This window comes from Gymnoscopelus braueri, assembly GCF_963280865.1.
Source record: "Gymnoscopelus braueri genome assembly, chromosome: 11".
Lineage (NCBI taxonomy): Eukaryota > Metazoa > Chordata > Actinopteri > Myctophiformes > Myctophidae > Gymnoscopelus > Gymnoscopelus braueri.
Genome location: NC_137613.1, coordinates 15,570,204 through 15,595,550, shown reverse-complemented (window position 1 = coordinate 15,595,550; position 25,347 = coordinate 15,570,204). Strand labels below are relative to the sequence as shown.

At 41.3% G+C, this 25,347-nt stretch overlaps 2 protein-coding genes across 22 annotated transcripts in view; both read right to left on the bottom strand.

Moving 5' to 3' along the window:
• Positions 1 to 25,347, bottom strand: part of LOC308095465 (C-type lectin domain family 6 member A-like) — a gene marked incomplete at its 5' end in the record, with an annotated part of 116,720 nt that overhangs the window by 16,186 nt on the left and 75,187 nt on the right. The gene's annotated exons all lie outside the window — the stretch shown is intronic.
• Positions 1 to 25,347, bottom strand: part of LOC308095351 (protein NLRC3-like) — a 77,688-nt gene that overhangs the window by 7,154 nt on the left and 45,187 nt on the right. For 18 of the 21 annotated variants that reach the window (XM_080442395.1, XM_080442391.1, XM_080442383.1 and 15 more), the window contains 7 exons: positions 17,846 to 17,959; positions 16,747 to 16,982; positions 14,702 to 16,508; positions 12,384 to 12,551; positions 8,574 to 8,750; positions 4,194 to 4,322; positions 2,455 to 2,504 (listed from right to left, as the gene is read on the bottom strand). In XM_080442395.1, coding sequence (XP_080298521.1) covers positions 2,455 to 2,504; positions 4,194 to 4,322; positions 8,574 to 8,750; positions 12,384 to 12,551; positions 14,702 to 16,508; positions 16,747 to 16,982; positions 17,846 to 17,959 — 2,681 coding nt within the window. The remainder of the gene's footprint in view (positions 1 to 2,454; positions 2,505 to 4,193; positions 4,323 to 8,573; positions 8,751 to 12,383; positions 12,552 to 14,701; positions 16,509 to 16,746; positions 16,983 to 17,845; positions 17,960 to 25,347) is intronic. The other 3 variants (XM_080442384.1, XM_080442380.1, XM_080442389.1) reach the window with 1 other exon arrangement.

Sequence of the window (25,347 nt, the reverse complement as noted above, 5' to 3'; positions counted from 1 at the left end):
TCCAAGCTAGATCGTTCCTCCACCCGAACTCGTACACCTCTGAAATCTGCTAAGGTGATTTAGTCCTTTATGGAACAATTCTCGATATCTGACCCATGGCGTTTTTTTAATCCTTTAAAAAAAGAGTATACCTTTTTCTCAAATGCACATCAGACTTTCAGTCGCATTGACTACTTTTTAGTAGACAATAGGATCCTTCCTTCTGTAAAGTAAATTAATCATAATGCGATTGTTATCTCGGATCACGCCCAAGTCACAATGAATATACATGTTAAGGGGTCTGATGGTAGCCGCGCCCCCTGGCGCTTTAACAGTCGCTTACTCTCTAATGAGGGTTTTGTGCAATTTATCGAAAGACAAATAGATTTTTTTCTCTCTGTAAACACGACTCCTGATGTGTCCCCATCACTGATATGGGAGACACTGAAGGCGTACATCAGAGGTGAAATAATGTCATACAGTAGCTATGAGAGGAAGATTAAGAGAGGAAAATTCTCTGAACTAACTAAACGTATTGCTCAGCTGGACACAATCTATGCCTCCTCTCCCTCCCCGGGTTTATATAAAGAGCGACTTGCCGTACAGGCCGAGTTTGAAGTCTTGGAGACAGATCATACAGTAATAATACAGTAATAATAATAGAAATCCTCCCAACTAACTAGTAACTAAAGTTTTCAAATAATTGTAGTGGAGTAAAAGTTCAATATTTGCCTCTGAAATGTAGTGGAGTAAAAGTAAAAGTACTGAAAATTGAAAATAATCCAGTAAAGTAAAAATACCTCAAAATGTTACTTAAGTACAGTACTTGAGTAAATGTACTTAGTTACTTTACTCCTCTTAAAATACACACGTCTGTTACATCAAAGGTTCCTAAACTTTTAAGTCTGTGACCCCCCAAAATAATCATTTGAAATGGGGACCCCCCAAAATAATCATTATTTCAACAGGGGACCCCCCAATATAATCATTTGAACTGGGGACCCCCAAAAATAATCATATTTCAACTGGGGACCCCCCCACTCTGACAAGCACTTGTCAGGGTGTGGGGAATTGTAGGAGATGAGGCATTATATTTAGTTTATAGACTCGGTTCCACAGATAAATATTGTGAAAATACAATTTGGCCAATTTGCTATTAAAAAGGTCTTAAAAGTCCTTAAATTGTAACTTTATGTGCAGATACCCTGTATACACTTATACTATATGTTGGTTTGTTTACTGAAATCAATGTTACACATTAACCCATTTAGACCTGAGGCCCATTCTAAAAACACCTTCTAAATCCTGACCTAAGTTTTCTGAAAAAAATCTAATATTTATTCAAAAATTACAACAAATGTATGTTGCTATACTGTTTATAGCAACAAGAATCCCAAAAGGGGTTTCCGTCCTGAAAGATATAGTTACAAATAAGGGTTCCCTCCAAAAATGTGTTAGCTAATCATCTGGGGACCCCCCAAAATAATTTGGGGACCCCCCTGGGGGTCCAGACCGCCAGTTTGGAAACCACTGTGTTACATAGAAAACAATCAGCTAATTCATCTAAAAGTTAGCAACGCCTCACACCATGGTGTGAAGCGTTGCTAACTTGTAGATCGGCTATTTTAGTTATTTTGAAATATGGAGGAATTACAAGCTGATACGAGGAATTACAAGCTGATTTACAAGCTCACAACGTGTGCGAGGTGTTGTGAGCTTGTAGATCTCCTATTCATTATGCATATTCAATTTTTTTAAGTTTTTATGTACTACAGTATTTACATCTACAAGCCGATCTACAAGCTGACAACATCTAAGCTTGTAGATCTGATTCTCATTATGAGAGCATTACTTTATTAACATTCAGCTGATCCATCGTGCGATCGAGGAACTCACTTCCAGACAGAACAGATGTACAAGTTGTCAATGTGGTGCGACTTGACAAGTTGTAATTTTGCAGATCTGTTTTTTATTTTTTTCACGTGGGTTATTTCTGGTTGCCTTTTATGGTGTTAAATGGGGCGTGGAACAATACAAAGGATCTACACGGGATCACACTAGTGACTTTAGAACACAAATGAGATACACCTGTGATACGCACAAATCACAGCTCTGAACCCTCTTTCATGAATCACACGTCAGAATTGACTTATCCCAATATACTGTTATTTATGACCAGGATATACACCTTATTTATGACCAGGTTAGTGAATGAGGCCCATTGTTTCTGTCAACCCACATGACCTTAATTTTCGGAAAAACTTAAATGTTTTATTACATTTTAAAAAAAGCAACATTTAAAATGACACAGATGCTTTCCCGGTTTTAAAGGTATAACAACGTATAGGCTTTCCAGGTCTTAAGGGGTTAAGGGCCAGGCCAAGAGCAGAGTTTTCAGGACAGTATCTGGGGAGGGGCCAACCGAGTATAAAACTGTGTATAAAATGTTATTGACACAGACAGACAGATACTCACATTTTGTAATGAGTTGAGGTTTAAGCTGATCTTCTCCTCCATGTTTCACTCTGTAGGAAATAGAACAAAAATGCATCAATGTCTATCTGTCTAACACAATGTCTCCACTACCTGACACTACAGTGTTTCTCTTATCATTATCTTGGCCCTGCAGCCCATCCAAACATACTCACTGCTGCCCAGTTTGGATCTCATCACCTCCTCAGACTCCACCTTAACCCCTAGCACTCCACTCTCCTTTATCCCTTCTTAATGCAAGTTTACTATGCAGATATATCTTGTTCTTAATGCAAGTTTACTATGCAGATATATCTTGTTCTTAATGCAGGTTTACTATGCAGATATATCTTGTTCTTAATGCAAGTTTACAATGCAGATATATCTTGTTCTTAATGCAAGTTTACTATGCAGATATATCTTGTTCTTAATGCAAGTTTACTATGCAGATATATCTTGTTCTTAATGGAAGTTTACTATGCAGATATATCTTGGATATGTCTTGTTATTTCTCAACCACAAATGTGCAGAATGTTATTTAGATCGCATGTTGTTTAGACATCTGAAAATATCCTGATAGATGCTGTGTTGACTCTGGACTTGATAAAGCACAGTGGACCAACACCAAATGACATGATGGCACCCAAAATCATCACTGACAGTGAAAACTTCACACTGGAGTCAACACAGCATCTACCAGGATATTTTAGAGGACTTTGTGCTTCTGTATGTTGACAAGCTTTATGGAGATGCTGATTTCATTTCCCAGCAGGACTTCCACCTGCCCACACAGAGCCAACACTACTAGTAACTGGTGTACTGACCATGGTATTACTGTGCTTAACTGACCAGACAACTGACCTGACCTGAACCCCACAGAGAATAGATGTTGTATTGTCAGGAGGAAGGGTGAGACACTAGACTCAACAATACAGATGAGCTTAAGGCTGCTATCAAAGCAAACCTGGGCTTCCAGAACACCTCAACAGAACCACAGGCTGATCACCTCCATACCACGCCCCCTTGATGAAATAATGTGTTCATAAGTAGCCCAGACCAAGTATTGAGTGCATAAATTAACATATTTTTCAGTTGGTCCACATTTCTGTATAATATATCCTTTTGTTTTATGCGCAATGAATCTAGAATATATGAACGTTTCACTTTTTGAATTATATTACGGAAGACAGACCAAAAGCACCGTCTCTGCCTCAGTATGGCCTGACTCTCCACGTTGACCAGACAGGTGCACAGGCGGTAAGCGAACCTCCACTTATTCTCCTCCTCATTACTTGGTGTTATATAACTCGGAGTCTAATGTTTATATTTCTGTTCTAGGCAACATAGGTGTAAACGGAAAGTCCATAGACTGGAATCCCACGCAGAGGGTGTGAAGGAGAAACACATGGACAATTACTGACACAGAGCCCCGAAGGGGTGAAAGGTTTGTGTTGTTTATTTATGATTTGAAACATATCACCAAACGGCACCAGGGGTTTCCCCCCTGTGGACGTGCCATATTTACAAATAAAACGCCCTGTGAGGCCTTCGCAAATACTGTCTCCGAGTGTTGGTTTGGTTCAGTCTTCACAGGTTGTTGGTTAAAGTATTAACTAAATATATACATATTTGCATCTATTTTTGACTTTGTGTCAGAGTGAATACACTGTTAAGAGACACATGAGGGAAACACTGCACATTCACTGTACTATCCAACATGGACACAGTCCAAGTCTACTCACATGCAGTTCTCCAGAACTGAATCATTCACCATGTTGAGGCTCAGGTCCAACTCTCTTAGGGAGGGATGAGAGTTTACAGCTGAGGCCAGAACTTCACAGCATCTCTCTGAAAAGCAGCACTGGGCCAGTCTGAATGAAGAATGAGACACCAGATTAAAAAAACTAAAAAACAATGAAACACGTTATATATACATTATTCCTGGATTGAGAACCTGGACTTGGCCGTGATGGACTGTCAGGGTTTTGGACTAGTGACCCAAGAGGTGGAAAGGAAAACAAGAAAGAAAAAAAATACAACAAAACAAAACAAGAAAGAAAACAAAGACAGATTCTTAAGATAAAGTTTAGCTCACTTGTCCCACTATAGTTAATGCATTTGCAGACTTTAATACAAGGCTGTTACTACCATCAAACAATCATTGCAAGATCATCTGCAAATTGCAACAAATGAACAAGGCTATCCTAATGTTTCTCACAAATGTAATTTTAAATGTTTGAGGATGTTCCAGCTCTCTGTGTCTCATAGGTATTTGTCAGTTATTTGATCCTTTTTAAACTTTAGACCAAATAATAATCTATACGAATGAGAAGTTCATCAACCCCAAATGTTTGAGTTCAGAAAGATGTTTCATAGGAAGGAGAAAAAGACCACATGCTTATAGGGAGCAAATCGAGATCACCTTTGTACCTGCAAAACTTTTTAAGGGTTGTCATCTAGTGAAATCCCTATTACTGAAATGGACACTTGCACCCATTAATATCAATAGAAAATATAGCTGCAAGCAGCAATAAGCGGTTTCGAGGGAAAAGGCAGAGGCAGGAAGAGGCAGGCAGAGAGAGAGAGAGAGAGAAAGTGAGAGAGAGAGAGAGAGAGAGAGAGAGAGAGAGAGAGAGAGAGAGAGAGAGAGGCAGTTAGAGAGAGAGAGAGAGGCAGAGAGAGAGAGAGGGAGAGAGAGAGAGGGGCAGTGAGAGAGAGAGAAGAAGTGAACATGCATTAATTAACAAAGTCATGATTTTTGTTCAGTAAATTATATTTGGACTGGTTAAATTGGGGTTTGAACCAGGGACCTACAGACTTGCGGGTAGACAGTGTACTGACTGAGCAATTGGATAGACAGAATTGGATTTCATGTGTGGTAAGTTATCATACAGCATGGGTTGCTTGTTATATACATACAAGCTCATAACGCGTCACATTGTAGATCGGCTGTATGTGGTTACTGTAGGTGTTGTATTAATAATTACATCTGCAAAGTAACAAGTAACTAAAGCTGTCATATGCTGTAATTGTAGTAGAGTAGAAGTAACACAAATGTAAAGTAAAGTAAAAGTACCTCAACATTGTACTGTGCTTTGTAAGCACTTGTATTGGTACTTGAGTAAATGTACATGTACACTTTTCAGCACCATTGAGGAGCCAATGACTGACAGGCTAAGTATCACCAGGTGCACTAATTGCTAGAGTGCAGAGGGACATGTTTTGATATTAATGGTATTAACTCAAAATGTATAAATCACACAGCTTCGATTTTTTTTTTGATTAAATCGGAGAGTGATGTAAAACAAATCTGTAGTTTAAAAGTTGCACGTTCATCAAATGTCAATGTATATTGTGTCTTTTGTCTGGGTAGCTCAGTTGGAAGAGCTCTTGACTCTGAACCGCAAGGTCATGGGATCGAATCCTGGCAAAGGCAACACTGCATATGAGTAATCTGGTTCCCTGGTGTATAGAGCATTGTTACAGGTGTAGACTAATTTTTTTGTTAATGTTGCTACCCTTTAAATGGCCATGGCCACTAGCGTGGCATTGGGCACTTAAAGTTAAATATTTGAAAAACTAAACATTATTTTAAAGAAAAAGCCACCAAGCCACTAATGAGTTGTGAGTGAAGACAGGTGTGATTGGTGATGAGTGAGAGCAGGTGAGAGGGGTGGATCCAATCCATGGGAATAAGGATATAAGGATAATTCCTTTAACAGGTCCGTTCATGAAAGTCCTTACGGTCTTGTTTCCAATGAGGGCCTGTGAGCAATTAGGGGTTCAGAGTCTTGCTCAGGGACAAATTTCATTTTATCGACACATTTGCTGGCCTGGCCTGGAATCGTACCTGGGGCAACCAGGGCCTCTGGCTCCCTAGGCTGGCTCACTAACCACTCAGCTATGGCCGCCCCTAAATAGGGGGAAGGTTGCTGACTAGATGACTCTTTTCCCACTCTTTTCCCACCCTCACGCACCTTAACCTCAGTAAAACAACGACCTAACCTCAAGAAACACTATTTGTAAAACTAAGAATTCCAATGATGATCACCTCAACACATTGTTGGGGACAGGGATCGAACCAGCGACCTATGGACTCACAGGCTGCCTCTCTTCTCATTGAGCTACAGATATGGCCTCCCTGATGGTGTCTGTTGATATCTATAGGTTTTTCCGTCCGTTATGAACCGAGCCTCTGTTTCGCTAACTACTCTAGATCACTGGTTCACAAAACATTTACCAATAAAGTTGTTTTTTTGTCTACTCGGAATGGAAACTAGTGAAAATAGTCGATCTACAAGCTCACAACGCGTTGCTATCTGAAAAGTTGTGAGATTGTAGATCGGCTATTTTCACAAGAAAGTATGTCATACATAAAAAACAACTACTCTCAAAAAAGCATTTCATGTTATTTAAAAAAAAATGCACATGTCTGAATTAACAGGGTCATGTTTTGTACAATGCAATTTAAATGTAAACTGTAATGAGTGGGATTTCAACCGGGGACTTTTGGAACATGAGGCTATTCTTTATTGATTGAGCTATTCAATCCACAGCCTCAGACAGTGAGAAAGGAGAATCCAACAAAACAAAACAAAAGGGCGAATGAAGTACATCATACATAACTACTTTCAAATAAGCATTTCACGTTATCTTTAACAATTGCACATGTATTCATTGATACAGTCATGTTGTGTGCAATGCAATTATAATGAAGTCTACATGAGGTGGGATTCAAACCGGCGACCCTGTGGTTTCAAGGCAGATGATTAAGCAATGAAGCTATTGGACCAACAAACCTGAACCTGTGAAAAAGGTGCTCACACATTTGACACAGTTTCACGCAAATTGCTCAGAAATCCTTGGTTTAAATGTTTTTCAAACTGCTCAATATGGCGTAAAATCTGAGGGCGGAGCTCACTGGTCAAAGTGATAGATGTGTTCCTCATGAGTCAAGGCACATGTGTAAGCAAGTTTCACGGCTGTCGGCCAAACGAGGCATGACTTTTGCCTGTTTAAAGTTTGCATGTTCAAAAAAATTCTATAGCGCCCCCCTTTGACCAATTGGAGTAAGACTGGTTTCAGCGATACTTGGAATGACCCCTCTACATTATTGCAAAGTTTCAAACAAATGTGAGTCTGCATGTATGTGTTAGGGGCAGACGAATAATTTTCATAAAACTGCAATATTCATTGGCTCTTAAAAGCTACATTTTTTAACTTACAAACTTTTCATGAATTGAGATTTTAGATATTGGTCCAAAGTTCATGTGTAAAACGTTTCGTGCAGATTGCTCAAAGATCCCAGGAGGAGATAGATTTTTACTGTTTTTCATATAATTCAAAATGGTGGGAGATCTAAAGGTCAGAGGTCAAAAGTCAGAGTTGAAAGTTGTTAGGCATGAGGAGACGCATGTGTGTATCGAAGTTTCATGGCTGTAGGTCAAACAGGGCATGAGTTGTACCTGTTCAAAGTTGGCATTTTTCAATTGATAAGGATAAGGATAATTCCTTTTAACAGGTCGTTCATGAAAGTCCTTGCGGTCTTGTTTCCAATGAGAACCTGTGAGCAATTAGGGGTTAAGAGTCTTGCTCAGGGACAAATTTCATTTCATCGACACATATGCTGACCTGGCCTGGAATCGAACCTGGGGCAACCAGGACCTCTGGCTCCCTAAGCGGACTCACTAACCACTCAGCTATGGCCGCCCCGTAATTGCTACAGCGCCACCCTTTGGCCAATGGTTGTGAGTTTTGTGTCTTCGCCGTTTGGCATAGCCCTCTACCATATTGCCGAGTTTTGTAAAAAGCGTATGCACGGTTGGGCCAGAACTGGAAAAACGGCGGAAGAATTCCTAGAGTTTCAAAGAGGCTTCGAGCCTGATAGGCCTCAAAACATCAATAATCAAAACTAGAAGATGATGAAGATCTGACAAAATACATCCAACAACGATAGTGTAATTCTGTATCTCAGCATGGCAGGACATGGAGGTAGGCTTGGGTTCCCATGATATCATTCTTATTAATACATTCTCACCACATCATTCATATTATATTCACATAATACAGTACCTAATAACACAGAATTGATCAAAATTAATCAGGTAAGATTCATATCTTACCTTAGAATTTCCAGTCTACAGTGCAGACTCTTCAGTCCAGCTAAGAGCAGATCCAGTAGTCCTGATTCCTGCAGGTCGTTTTCGCTGAGGTCCAATTCTCTCAAATGGGAAGGATTAGAGCTGAGAGCTGAAGCCACAACTTCAACCTCTGTCTTTCTGAGTTTACAGCCAACAAGTCTGTAAATACAGATTAAATAAGAGACTATCAAAACAAATTATACCTAGTTCACTGTAATGGAAGTTAACTAAGAGATCTCCTACTGTATCTAGTTATACAGACATAAACAGTTTAAGTATGATCAGAGAACAGGGAAGTAAACAACAGATGAAAAGTTAATGTAATGTAAGTAATCTGAGTAACCACCCTTCACTAATGGTATGGTCCATTTCTCATATGGTATGGTCTGTTTTCATGGTAGAATAATTCATAAAGATAGACATATGAATAGTTTGAGGACTTGAGTTCTCCTGTTGTTCTGTGTGTACTAAGGTTGGGCGGTTGGGTTCAAATATAGCGAAATTAAATGTAAAGTGCAATACAAATAGAGCAGTGTACAATAGAGCAGTGTACAGAGTGGCAGAGGCAACTGTATATCAACTTTGTGGATTTCGAGAAGGCTTTCGATTATTCACAGAGACAGCTTATGGAGAATACTACGTGCATATGGGATTCCAAAACAACTTGTCCTCCTCATCAAGAGTTTCTATAACAACTTCACATGCCAAATCGGAAATAGTCAACACTGTTTCGCAGTCAAAACAGGGGTGAGGCAAGGTTGTGTTATGTCTTCACTGCTCTTCAACCTGGTCATGGACTGAGAGGCATCAGATGGACTCTCTTCTCACAATTGGAAGATCTGGACTTTGCAGACGACTTGGCTTTGTTCTCTCACACACACCAGCAGTTGCAAGAGAAAACATGTCGTATGAACACCTTTGCAAAACAAGTAGGTCTGAAGATCAACCAGAAGAAGACAGAGCTGATGATGCTGAACATCCCAAACCCCTCACCAATACAAATAGATGGAATAAACCTACCTACAACAGACCATTTCACATACCTAGGCAGCGTTGTCAGTCATGATGGAGGTGCAGACAGAGACATCATAAACAGACTCAGCAAGGCCAGAAACACCTTACAGAGGCTTAACAACGTCTGGAAGTCGGCCCAGTACAGCACCAACACCAAGCTGAGACTATACCAGAGCTGCGTCCAGTCTACCCTGCTTTATGGTTCTGAATGTTGGAGAACGACAGAAAGTGATCTCTACAAACTGTCAACCTTCCACACCAAAAGCTTACGGAAAATACAACGAATATTCTGGCCCAAAACCATCTCCAACCAACACCTTCTTAGCCTGTGTAAACAGGACAACATGGCTACCATCCTTATAAGAAGGCGGTGGAAATGGATAGGACATGTAATCCGTAGGGAGCAGGACAACATCACCCAAACTGCCCTTCACTGGACACCAGACGGTAAACGCAAGACCCAAGAACACCTGGCGCAGGACAGTGGAGGGAGCTGAAGAACCTGCATCACACCTGGGGTTCTATAAAGACGCTGGCCCAGAACAGACAGGAGTGGAGATCCTTTGTTGCTGCCCTACATGCCAGCCTGCATAAAGGGCAGTAAGTAAAGTAAAGTAAGCAATAAAAAGCGTGCACGAAATGTTAATCAATTTGGGCCATTCTAATAATGATTGATGATGATGATGAAGGCACTCTCTTGTTTGCGTTTATTTCCGACGAGTCTAGTCAACAAAACTCAGCCCCCTCCCCGGTAGGTAGGTAGGTAGGTAGGTAAGTAGGCTACTGAATGGAGCGGAGGAGAGCATTGCTTTCCTAGTTGGTTTGTTTATCAGCTACTGTACGTTTGATGATATCTGTATATATATTTTTATATAAAAAACGAAATTAAAACTACAGCTCTATTTTCTGCAAATCCTCGCTGTGCATTTGCAAGCTTGACGACACAGGAACACATGTCCCCCCGGTCTCACAAGATCCAGCACTTGATTCTGAACTTTTATTGTCAAGTCTGGATATTAAAACTTGTGTCAGCTTATGTTTATATCACCAGTCAATCAATGTGATTTGAAATGTGAGTTAACTCGCGACCCAACGCACGTTACGAGTCCCTTTAGTTACAGGGGAGGGGGGCCGGGTCGGGTGATGAGTTATTATTTGTCAGAATATAAAAAGGTTAACCTGGATGGGTGTGTTTCACCACATCGTTGTTGTAAACTGAGGTAGGCTTCTCTGCTTCAACTTCACTTCATCTCCTAGCCTGTGATCTTAGCTTAGTCCTAAAAGAACAGTGGTGGAAAGTAACTAAGTACGTTTACTCAAGTACTGTGTCAACGCGTTGCGATGTGACGCGTTGTGAGCTTGTAGATCTGCTATTTTCAAAACATTTTAATACATTTTATACATATACCATGTGAAACGGGACATTCTGCATGATGAGTACTTTCTACTTTTGGTACTTTAAGTACATTTTGATACAAATACTTTTGTACTTTTACTCAAGTACATTTTGAATTCCGGACTTTTACTTGTAATAGAGTATTTCTACATTGCAGTATTGATACTTTTACTCAAGTATAAAATGTGAGTACTTTTTCCACCACTGTAAAATAATATCCTATGGAAGTGATATGTTTTACAATTCTTTGTTGTCTAAACACGTTTTGGCAGAAATACATGTCGTCTCATCTCAGTTTGTTCATTGACAGCGTTCAGTCACGTTACTATAGTAACCTGACACTGCACGCTTTACAGCCAATTGTATACTCGGGGTCGTGCAGCGAAAATAGTAGATCTACAAGTGATCTACTGATCGCTGACGCGACACATTGTGAGCTTGTAGATCTGTCCGACCAGTGCATTCCCAGTGGGTGCTCGCTGTCTCCTGTGGGTTCCCGAGCCCTAGGTGATCGGCCCCTGCTTATTTTCCTACTTAAAAGCATCATTTTATTAAGTAAAGACAGCAATATGGGAAAAAACGTATATATCTCAATTAAACATATCCTATATTACATTGGAGAGATGAAAAGCCATCATTTTCCCATCTCATTGTTTCGCACTAAACACAACAACAACATATCACATGTCACTAACAACACAAGCCACAACGCGCGCAATGAATTTACGGGTGGCGTAGGCTACTTTTCATTGCTCACTACACATTTGCCTCCTCGGACCATAATTAATTGCGGCCAGCACAAACTCACAACATTACGGGTCGACCATGTTGTTCCTTAGCGTCAGCACCGACCACTGCCGAGCGCAACCGAAACACCGCGAGCCAACGCTGTGCTCCATTCTCTCCCTTCACCGTGTCTGTAGGTCTCCAGGGAACCCCAAGGGTCTCGCGGGACCCCCAAAGGCTCCGCTATGTTTCGCGGGGGTCCAAAGGGCTCCACGATGTTTCGCGGGTGTCCCAAGACTCCAAGGGGTCCGCGGAAAGAGGGGAGCACAGGACACTTGGCGTTGCCATGTCCTCTTATTATACGCGCATTTGCCTTACTTTTCACCACAGCATTGCCATGTCTGAAAATCATAAGAGACTTTGCCCTACTTTCACACAATACTCTCTCTCACACTGTGAGGTGGCTGTAAGGTGGATCTGCGATGCGAAGTGGACGACGCGTCACGCTAGACGTTCGGGCCGCTACTCTAGTTAAATACAATAACCAAATACTATTTTGTATACGATTAGTATTGGCAGACCCGTTTAGTAGGTTAACAGAATATCTGCGCACAGTCACACCCCTAATCAAAATAAATCAGGTAAATGTATCTTACCTTAGAATTTCCAGTCTACAGTGCGGACTCTTCAGTCCAGCAAAGAGCAGATCTGAATCCTGCAGGTTGTTTTTGCTGAGGTCCAATTCTCTCAAATGAGAAGGATTAGAGCTGAGAGCTGAAGCCACAACTTCAACCTCTGTCTGTCTGAGGTTACAGCCAACAAGTCTGTAAATACAGATTAAATAAGAGACTATCAAAACAAATTATACCTAGTTCTCTGTCATGGAAGTTAACTAAGAGATCTCCTACTGTATCTACTTATACAGACATAAACAGTTTAACTATGATCAGAGAACAGGGAAGTAAACAACAGATGGAAGTTAATGTAATGTAAGTAATCTGAGTAACCAAGCTCACTGTACACCCCTTCACTAGTGGTATGGTCCATTTCTCATATGGTATGGTCTGTTTTCATGGTAGAATAACTCATAAAGAGGACACATATGAATAGTTTGAGGACTTGAGTTCTCCTGTTGTTCTGTGTGTACTAAGGTTGGGCGGTTGAATATATCGTCTGTCGGCGATTGAATGAGTCCAATCATCTAATGTTTTTATTAGGTGATTATTTTCTGGACGATATGTGTCATTTCATTTTGCAAAATAAATGTATCCTAATGGTCTGCCTCTTCAAGAATTAAACTCTTCAAATATAGCCAAATTAAATGTAAAGCGCAATACAAATTCAATTTTGGCCATTCTAATAATGATTGATGATGATGATGAAGGCACGCTCTTATTGCACTTATTTCCGACGAGTCTAGGCTACAAAACTCAGCCCCCTCCCCGGTAGGTAGGTAGGTAGGTAGGTAGGTAGGTAGGTAGGCTACTGAATGGAGCGGAGGAGAGCATTGCTTTAGTTGTCTGTTTATCAGCTACTGTACGTTTGATGATATCTGTACATATATATTTTATATAAAAACAAAATTGAAACTACAGCTGTAATTTCTGCACATCCTCGCTGTGCATATGCGGTCTCACATGATCCAACACTTGATTCTGAACTTTTATTGTCAAGTCTGGATATTAAAACTTGTGTCAGCTTATGTTTATATCACCTGTCAATCAATGTGATTTGAAATGTGAGTTCACTCACGACCCAACGCACGTTACGAGTCCCTTTAGTTACAGGGGAGGACGGCCGGGGCGGGTGATTTATCCCACAGCAGCACAAGTTATTATTTGTCAGAATATAAAAAGTTAACCTGGATGGGTGTGTTTCACCACATCGTTGTTACAAACTGAGGTAGGCTTCTCTGCTTCAACTTCACTTCATCTCCTAACCTGTGATCTTAGCTTAGTCCTAAAAGAACAGTGGTGGAAAGTAACTAAGTACATTTACTCAAGTACTGTGTTAACGCGTTGCAATGCGACGCGTTGTGAGCTTGTAGATCTGCTATTTTTCAGATATTTTAATACATTTTATACATCTGTACAGAAAGACTGTACAGAGGAAGATAGCAATTTTGATATCAAAATTTTCAACCAGCAGTTGAAGGTGTGAAATTAATAAAGTGAGAATGAGCAAATACTTGGTATATTTACTGCCAAACATGTGTAAAAGCTTTACAAACAAGCTGGCAGAGACCAGCATTAAAACAATAAATATAATAATGGTTTAGGGTTTTATGCCCCTTTAACGGAGTAAAGAAGCTCAACTGGTGAACTGTGGCAGTTGCAATAAAATGATTGAATCTGGAGCTTGGACAAACATATGTTGTTTATAAGTTATCCATGGATATTCAGCTGTACTACAGCATTGGTAATGGCAATTTTATTCAGCCGTCAGGTCCAACACTTTGGAACCAAAACATATCTTTAAAAATATTGCCAGGAAATGTTTCCACATTCCACAGGTGCATCTTCATGCTGCCAACGATGCAACGCGTTGTATGCTTGTAGACCTTTTCTTTTTGACAAGTGACGCCTTTGAACTTGTACTACAGAGTGCTAAACTAAAGAATATAGCAGATATTTTAAGAGCTGTGTGAATGAGGCCCATTGAAAATAATACTTATCTTGTCCTTTTTATTTTAAGTTCCACTACTGCGAGGATGGCAATGTCAGTGGGGGGTCTGGTGGGGGTAACCAGCAGGGCTTTTAGACTCTTAGTTTTGTTTTCCCCCCTGCTTTATTGTGGTCTGGCCATTATTTGCACATACACACTATAGTATAGTGTGTATAGTGACTATACCACTAGTCACTATTTGAGACAGAAAGTATTATTGGAACTTTTAAGTCAACCTTCATTTCTAATTATAGTGCTAGCTGTAATGGCAGATTGACTCTAGGTTGTTTCTATTCACTTGACTACTAACCGAGCCTTTCTGCAGTTCCTCACAGCTGGGATCAGTCTCCTTCGCCCCCCCTCTGATGTGTTGTATTTGTCCAGGTCCAACTCTTCCAGAACCTCCTCTGACGTCTGCAGCATGACGGCCAGAGCTGAACACTGGGTCTCAGACAGTTTCTCTGTTCTGTTCTCTGACTTCAGGTACTGTTGGATCTCCTGATGTACTGAGTGGTCATTCATCTCCATCAAACAGTGGAAGATGTTGATACATCTGTCAGGAGAGGCATCGTTTCTCAACTCCTTCAGGTTGTTGATGGCTCTCTGGATGCTCTCTGGGCTGTTCTCTGTCTGACCCAGTAGGCCTCCTAATAGACGCTGGTTGGACTCCAGAGAGAGACCATGAAGGAAGCGGACAAAGAGGTCCAAGTGGCCATTTTTACTCTCCAGGGCTTTAGTGGTGGCTTTGTTCAGGAAGTCATCCAGGGAACTGACTCTCTTGTTATCTGCAACATTCAGAAATGTCTTCAGTACCTTCAGGTTCCTCTTCTTTGTGAAACAGTGGAACAGGTAGACGGCAGCCAGAAACTCCTGGATGCTCAGATGAACAAAGCTGTAGACAGTTTTCTGGAACAGCACACTCTCTCTTTTAAAGATCTTTGTGCACACTCCTGAGTACAGCGAGGCTTCTTTCACATCAAGGCCACACTCTTCCAGGTCTTCTTGGTAGAACATGATGCTACCTCTCGTTAGGTGTTCAAATGCCAGCCTTCCCAGCTTCAAAAGAACATCCCTGTCCGTCTTCGTGAGGTGCTGTTGAGTCACATTTTCTTTTTCTTTCTTTTTCACATCATGAGTCTCATACTTCTGCTTCTTTCTCTTTGTCTGAACCAACAGGAAGTGGCAGCACATCTCAGTCAGGGTCTTGGGCAGCTGTCCTATCGTGTGTGTCCTCAGCATGTCCAGCAGAACGGTAGCAATGATCCAACAGAAGAGTGGGATGTGACACATGATGTGGAGGGTCCTTGATGTCTTCAAGTGTGAGAGGATTCTGTCGCTCAGCTTCTCTTCACTGAATCTGTTCCTAAAGTATTTCTCCTTCTGGGGGTCTGTGAACCCTCGTACTTCTGTCACCATGTCAACACATGCAGGAGGGATCTGATTGGCTGCTGCAGGCCTGGTAGTTATCCAGAGGAGGGCTGAGGGGAGCAGATTCCCTTTGATTAGATTTGTCAACAGTGCGTCCACTGATGATGTCACTGTGACATCAGAAACAATGTCATTGTTTTGGAAGTACAATGGAAACCTGCTTTCATCCAGACCGTCAAAGATGAAGCCAACTTTCCAGACAGCGAGCTGCTCTGCTGTGACCTTCTTTAATGTTGGGTGGAAATCATGGATCAGTGTGAGAAGACTGTATTGCTCATCTCTGACCAAGTTCAGCTCCCGGAATGAAAAGGGAACCAGGAGATTTATATCTTGATTTTCCAAACCCTTTGCCCAGTCCAGAGTGAACTTACGCACAGAGAATGTTTTTCCAATGCCAGCGATGCCCTTGGTCAGAACTCTTCTGATGGGTGTCTTTCTGCCAGGGAGGGGTTTAAAGATGTCACAGCAGTAGATTGGTGTGTCATGGAAGGTCTTCATCTTGGAAGCTGTCTCAAGCTGTATCACCTCATGTTGGCTATTAACCCCTTCACTCTCTCCCTCTGTGATGTAGAGCTCTGTGTAGGTGCTGGTGAGGGAGGTTCCAGACTCTTCTGTCATGTGATCTTTCACATCATCAAGACTGTTCAAATTGCTCTTATAATCATTCAAATCATCCTGCAGACTGACATCTGAAATAAGAAAAAAAACATGTTTTAAACATTCAGCACACAATTTGTTAAGAAAAACGTAATAACACAAGACCAGTTGTTTTGGTCCAGAGTTGATAGTTGTTTAGCTTCATTATTTGCACTTAGATATTGATACAGACACTAATTTGAACATTTAGTCTAAATATGATTTCTGCGATGTAAGCATTCGATTTATTAACATGCAAATATAATTAGTGCAAATTCTGTCCAGTCTTACTTTGTCCAGGTGTGGTTTGACTGGGTGTCTTCAGTCCAGGTGTGGTTCTGGATCTCTTTCCACACTGGGGACAGCCATAGTGTCCTGTTGGAGCAGACTGGTCCCAGTATGAGGTGATGCACTGTCTGCAGAACCAGTGTCCACAGCTGGTAGAGACTGGATCTGTCAGAACATCCTCACACACTGAACACCTGGACGCCTGCTCTGTCACAACACAACCACTCCTCTTCCTCTCTCTGTGGAGATGAAGATATTTTATTACTATATAATAGTCTTTAATATCTACATATAATATCATATGACATATAACATCATTGATATGTTCACACTGCATTGTGTTGATGTACAATAATAATCTCCACTCTGTCATGGTGCTATATGGTATATTCATAAATATTTCATTCATACATTATAAAGATATAAATTGTGCATTTGTCTATTTTTTTTCTTCTGATTCAAACATCATTTTGTTGTCCTCACTGGCAGATGAGCCAGTAGGATACAACAGCAGTAAAGAAAATAACTGGCTAGAGATAAGACACAATCAGTCACTCTGCACTGAACACAATATATAATAGTGATTTGTACGACTTCATTCACAAACTGCACACATAGTAACTAACAAATATTGGTTAATATTGGGCAGAGAGGTTACACCATTATGTTGTCTTGTGCTTTAGTAATTAGCACAGTGGCGGAGCGGCCGCCTACGGGCCCGGGACTCCGGGGGCCTGGCCCGTCAGATCACATGGACCTTTATTTTATTAGAATTAGACGCACTGTGCGTGCTCTGCCTCTCCGCCTCTCAGCAACTTTCCCAGAGATTCACCAGCTTACATGGAACTGCAAATATATTCGAGGCAATTCACCTCAATACACTGTTGGAAGCTCACCCTAACCCTAAAACCCAAATAAAGTAACAAAAAAAATGAACAAAATCTGCAACTGTAACACGTGCGTAGCGGGGGCCTGATCAGTGTGCCGTGACTACCGGCACGGCTTTCAGTTGTTCCGCCACTGAATTAGCATGTACAGTACTTAGCATGATATTGTGTTGTCATATCATAGTATTGTTTATCATATAGGAGGATTCACATACTGTGTGTCTGGAGGTCCAGGTTCATTACTGAAGACAGGAGCCATTCCTTTAGACTTGTCACTCTTCATAGACACATAGCTGGGTGTCGGAGACTCTGGTCTGTGGTGAAGACTTCTGGAATTATAATAAAAAATGTGAATGAAAAACGCTTGTTGAAGATTCTTCGTTAGGTCCTGTTATAGTATTGTAAGTTGAATACATGCGCGCACATGTATATATATATATGTATATATATATATATATATATATATATATATATATATATATATATATATATATATATATATATATATGTGTGTGTGTGTGTGTGTGTGTGTGTGTGTGTGTGTGTGTGTGTGTGTATATATATATATATATACATATATTAAGCCTGCAACGATACATGTATTCGTATTGAACCGTTCCATACGAGGGTCTCGGTTCGGTACGCGCTACGAACCGAACGATAAAATATACTTTTTTTCCCCAGACGACTTCAGACGATGCGCTCTGTGCTCAACCTACTAACCTACCCTGCTAGTCTCAATGGACCTGCGCTCAACAGTGCAACCTAGAGCCAGAGTTGCCTGCTCCTCCCCCCCGCTCCCCCACACAGAGTAAACAAAGAAAAAGTCACGCCGTGCGGTGGAAAGCTGCCTTAAGAGAAGACTCGCTGAATACTACACTGTAAAGTTAAACTGTTGCAATAATGGCTGAACCGATATACCAGAAATAGAAGACCCTCCACTATCCAGCAGATCTGGCGTTTGGAGCCACTTTGGGTTTCCAGTTAATTATGACCGGGATGGCAAAAGCAGAGCTGCCAAGTCTCACCCTTTGAGAGTGAGAGTCACGCAATTTAACCTCTTAACACGCCTCACGCCACACTTGCCATTTCACACGCTTTTTCCCCTCTCACAGCAAAAAAAACAGCAACCGGATGGAAAACGGAACGATCGTCCTAAAACACACTGCCCCATTTTTTCCGCGGACCGTGGCCGCCGGATTAGACCCGGGGTGAGGGTGTTTTAAACACCCTTGCATTGACGAGAAACGCACTCCCCCCCCCATTTTTTTCACCGACCCAGCCCGCCGGATATACCTGGGGCGAGCGTGTTTTGGGATGAGGTGGTCTTGCATTCCATCACACCCATTCACTGGCTTGTTTACAAGTCGAATTTGGGGAAATAAAATAATCAGGAGCTCAAAAACATAATGAGAGGATACAAGAGCTATCTGTGCAAAAGCTGCAAAGTGTACAGATTTAAGGAAGTATTTTAAAACAGTGAAAGCTACCGAGGAAAAAGAAACAGAAAGTGTTTAGACGACTCAAACTAGCGACCACGGGAGTCGCTAGTTTGAGTCGTCCAAAGTTTGATCAAAACCGAAGGTATTGAAGAGGAGGACAAGGAGAATGTTGCGGTCATCAGAGATCAAAGGATTTAGCTGCTGCCATTCTGATAATGTCAGGAGCAACCAGACAACACTACGACCAGGTAGGGTCCATTTTAGCCCTGGTCCAGAGCGTTAGTGAGTTAGAGAGAACTCACTAACGTTCTGGACCAGGGCTAGGTCCAAGTGTTTCCAAATGGACTGCAGTCTGCACAGAACCCTATCCATCAGATCCAAAGTAGACTAGGTTTTTTGCGACCAAAAGACCATGTATTATGCAAGTACATAATGAGGTTGACCAAAGTTTCTCAGCTGCATTATATTTGTTATTATTGTCTATATGTCCTCTGAAACAAAGGGGTTTATAGTGTCGTATCTGAGGACACACATGCAACATGCACACAGACACACACACAAGGCCCCTCACACACATATACACGCACACACACACAAGGCCCCTCACACACACACACCCCCACACAATACACGCACTTACACCCATATCTCTCAAACATATACATACACACACACACACACACACATACATACACTCACACACCCACACACAGACTCCTCTAAACACACACACACATTCATTGCCCTAAACAACACACACACACACACACACACACACACACACACACACACACACACACACACACACACACACACACACACACACACAGTATAAGTTAGGACACACACACACACATTCACCCATAAAACAGACAAATGACACTTGGCACCCCATGGTTTACATTAAGAGTACATACATGCACGACACATGTACGCACATACAGGCTCACCCCAATGCCTTATAGGGACAAATACTGCTATCTCCATCCATGCACGTTTGTCTAATACACACACACTCACTCACACATGTATGCGCATCTCCATCACGCACGGACATCTGAACCCCCACACATGTGGACATACACATACATGGACAACCAACATATAAGTACCTCAGACAGGACAATAGCCCCCAGAGCCCTTACCCCGAGAACCTTCCTACGATGTACTAGAGAGAGAAACAGCCCGTTAGACAGACCATGTAACCTTTTTCTTCAATAAACACTATTTTTATTGTAACCTCATTTTTGCCTGACTGACTCCCTCATTTTCATAGCCACCATTCTCTCCAAGGCCAGACTCAATATACCACATAACATGGCGCTGCGAAGCAGGGTAGTTTAAAGCTCACTGGGAGCAGCCTTTTTCCTGTGAAGTGATCTGCAAGCGGGTGAGTTGATTATATTCATCCATATGTTTGTGAATTACTTTTGTGGGGGAGGAGACTGTTTTCAGTGCGCTACTATCAAAAAACTAGTGGTTTGAGTTTGGTCTTGGAGGGGAGCAAAATTTAAAAAAAATAAAAAATCTCCCTATTCTTTGTTGGCAAATGATTTGGTGGGTGGGTCAAAGTGTGGTTATATGATTATAGAGTACATTGACAAAGTCACCAAATGTGTCCATAACAGGTCAAGTGTGCACTTTTAGCGGCACACAAGATGTTTGCAAGCACAGTCCATTAAATGAGAAATAAAACAAAAATAAAGGGTTTGTTAAAAGGAACGTCAATTGCCACACAAATCGGCTCTGAGAACGTCAATAGCTTGGGCCAACCTTAAAATAATGTTGCAGAATATATAACTTATGCTCTAAGCTTCATAGTTGTTTTGCTTGTTTTGTTTGCCTTTTCGGTTGATGTTTTTTTTTGTTTCATTTCTGTTTCTGTTTGCGTAAGTCTGTCGTTATTTTATTTTTGTATTTCTGTTTCCATTCATTTGTTTTCCTGTGTAACCTCCGGTTATAGTCAGCGAACGTTCGGTTAGGTAATGATAATTTTGTGATGCTAATGGTTGCCCGTTGAGGGTATACGTAGTTGATCATATTTTTTTTGTGTTTTTGTCTTTGTTTGGTGTGTGTTTGGTCGAATGGTCTTTTGTGTATTGTATGGACTGTATTTTGGTATGGACTTTTTCAGACATTTACGTGACCTCTTTTGTGAACGACTGTGTCGTTCAAGGGGGGCTATGTCGTATCTGAGGACACACATACAACATGCACACAGACACACACACATACACACAAGGCCCCTCACACACACATATACACGCACACACACACAAGGCCCCTCACACACACACACTGTCACGGCCCCTTGGCCTGACCACACAGGGCCTGTGTGGTTGTATGGTGTACTCCCCTATGTGTCTCTCTCTCACAGATATCCTATAGGCGTCGGCCAACTTGGGGTTCCTCATTAGGTGCATTGGGAGCACCTGATCAATGCTCCCTGGAGCCCTATATAAGAGTGGGTGGCATTCTAGAAATCCCTCACCAGATGACAGCACCCTTTTGTTTCTTTGCCTTATGACTTAGTTCACACACTTTACAACACCCCACACTACATTGAACACACATCCATACATTGCTGACACTACTGATTACTGAATTACACACCTCATACCTTTTGTACAGCATTATTTAAGTTCATTTGTTAATAAATCACTGTTACTTTTAAGCACTGCCATGTGTCCTCCTCAATTTGTCATGGCCCACGGGCCGGGTTGTGACAAATTGGGGGCTCGTGCCGCTTTTAGTAAAAATACTCGGGTTGGCTGTGACTCTGAACAGGTAAAGTAAATTCCTGTATTGTTTGAAGCCTATTTTGGCAACTTTAAGTCACAGCCTTACTGAGGAGGTGCATGGTAGTGTTGAGTAATTTGAGTAACAATTTGTTTTGAATAGCAATTTGTTTTGAGTAATTTGATTAACATTTTGTTTTGAATAGCAATTTGTTTTGAGTAATTTGATTAACATTTTGTTTTGAATAGCAATTTGTTTTGAGTAATTTGAGTAACATTTTGTTTTGAATAGCAATTCGTTTTGGGTAATTTGAGTAAAAATTTGTTTTGAATAACAATTGGTTGAATAATTTGATTAACAATTTGTTTGAGTAACAATTTGTTTTGAGTAACATTTAAAGGTAGGGTAAGTGATTTGCAATTATTCAAATAATTGCAAAATGGGTCTATGTTCTGATAGTGCTCGCTACTATAGAGTGTCCTGTCCATATAAAGAGTCTCCATGTCTCTCCAGCTCTTTATAAAACAGAAAATGTATTTTGTAGTTTTTTTTTTTTTTTTGTAGTTTCATTTCCAATTTTATCCAACCAGGACAGAGAACTCAATCAGGATATAGATTAAACAAGTGAAATTGGAAGTGATGACACTTAGAAATGAGCAGACAAAATTTTAACTGGAACACTATACAAATTAAGCTTAAAATGGGTACTTTCTCCTGATTGGCTGAGATTTTGACACCTACCGAAAAATGTATTTTCTGTTTATTAAAGAGCTGGAGAGACAGGGAGACTCCTGTTACTGAACAAACACTCTATAGCAATGATTACTATCAGAATATAGTGCTTTAACCTTTTAACAAAATACTTTTTGTTTTAACCAAAAAATATCACTTACCCTACCTTTAAGTAATTGGTTTATTTTGGTTAAATACAATTATTTATTTTTGTTTTGTGCTGTCATTTAGTTACCACTACTAGTGTGGTAATTAGGGCAGGGGGAACCGGTGTGTCTTGGACAGTCTGAGGGGTGGTGTTCCACACCCAAATAGGATAGCGGCGTTTCCCCCTGTGGGACTCGTTGTGCTTTTGTTTCTTTATTGTATGGTTTGATAGATTCTGTCCCACAAAATATGGGATGGGGTGGTGCCACCGAGATGCTCAGTCGGTAAGGGGGACTCGGGAGGGCCACTGAAGACCAGGGCAAGTTGTGGTAGGTTAGATTTGGTTAGGCAGCTGAGGTAGGGGGAACGCCGCTCCTGTAGGCGCACCTGTCTCTCCTGTCCTATTTTGGCAGAGGGGGAACATTTATTCCATTTTGGATTGTTTAACTCTATTTAAAATCTATCTAAAAAAAAATAAAAAAAAACCTACATGGTATATTGGTAAAAGTGTTGGTAATAGGTCACATTTTTCTTTTTTTATGATTTTTTTCCCTCAAACTTTCAGCATTTCTTAATCCTTATAAATTGTGCTTGTATCACTATCTACCTATTTTTGTCCTTGCTCTTTCTTAAAATGCTCCTAGGTACCAAGGTTGCGGAGGGAGTGAGGGAACACTTGGAGGGTTGGGTATGGGGCTCTTATGGCGGGTGATGTTTACCATTCATATTTGGATTTATGATGTTTGAGTGCATGTATGAAGGACACAATTGTTTGCAATAACCACAGTAATATTCTTCACACCTTGTACCGAGTGACAGAATAGGCTCACATTTGGTGTTCAGTTGAGGCTGAAAGTTGGATTTGTGCACTTGGGTGTGATGGGTCTCTTTTTGAAATTGCCCAAAGGGGTCAAGGAGGACATACACCTGAGGTCAAGTCGGCGTCGTAGCAGACGTCTTGGTGAGACAATGTTCGGGCTGCGGTACGGTTAAGTCTCTGATGTATAGCATGGGATTTGGTCTGGAATTGGTGGTGGTTGTGGTCCTATACATTGTACTGACATGCATTTGGTCCTACAGTTTAAGTTTCTCTTTTTCTCCCTCTTAAAGTGCTCCTATAGGTCATAGATCTGAGGTTGCTGAGGTGGGAACGTTCCTGCCACGTTGTTGGGCAGGAACGTTAATTCTGCGAGGTTGAAAAGAAGAAAAAAAAGATCTGGCCTGGCGATCAGGTCATGGTTTTGTTGCCGATGGTGGGTTCTCCATTTCAGGCGTGTTACTGGTCCATTGACAGTAAAAGAGCAAGTCTCTGATCAGGAGTATTTCATTGTAATGCCTAAAGAAAAATCGACGCTGTGTCATGTGAATCTGTTGTAACCATACTGTTCTCGAGTGTCGGCGTCCCAAAGCTCCAGTGACGTCCCTTACGTTGAACCTCCGTTGTGCGTGGGCACGGTGGTTGTTTCTCCGGCGGGGGAGGTTAATGGAGGGGGAGATGGGCCGGCAGATGAGAATGTGTTAAGTACAGCTAAATAACTCTGAGGCATTAAAAGCTTTACCCAAAATACTCTGATTAGAGCACAATATTGATATTGGAAATGGAAAAAACAATTGGGCAACACTTGTATCATGTTTCTCCTGAAAAGAGGAAATTAATTATGCTGTAATTTAGCGGTGTTTAAATTCACAAATATGTTTGTTTATTGGTATACGTATTTTTTTTTAGGTTTTTGAATGATTTAAATTTGGTATAATTAAATTGGTGTTAGTTACACGGTCCCTTATGGTCCCTCATTTTGAAGGGGGAGGGTGTCACGGCCCCTTGGCCTGACCACACAGGGCCTGTGTGGTTGTATGGTGTACTCCCCTATGTGTCTCTCTCTCTCACAGATATCCTAAAGACGTCGGCCAACTTGGGGTTCCTCATTAGGTGCATTGGGAGCACCTGATCAATGCTCCCTGGAGCCCTATATAAGAGTGGGTGGCAGCCATTCTAGAAATCCCTCACCAGATGACAGCACCCTTTTGTTTCTTTGCCTTATGACTTAGTTCACACACTTTACAACACCCCACACTACATTGAACCCACATCCATACATTGCTGACACTACTGATTACTGAATTACACACCTCATACCTTTTGTACAGCATTATTTAAGTTCATTTGTTAATAAATCACTGTTACTTTTAAGCACTGCCATGTGTCCTCCTCAATTTGTCATGGCCCACGGGCCGGGTTGTGACAACACACACACCCCCACACAATACACGCACTTACACCCATATCTCTCAAACATATACATACACACACATACACTCACACACACACAGACTCCTCTAAACACACACACACATTCCTTGCCCTACACACACACACACACACACACACACACACACACACACATTCACCCATAAAACAGACAAATGACACTTGGCACCCCATGGTTTACATTAAGAGTACATACATGTACGCACATACAGGCTCACCCCAATGCCTTATAGGGACAAATACTGCTATCTCCATCCATGCACGTTTGTCTAATACACACACACTCACTCACACATGTATGCGCATCTCCATCACGCACGGACATCTGAACCCCCACACATGTGGACAGTGAGAGCACATACATACACGTACATGGACAACCAACATA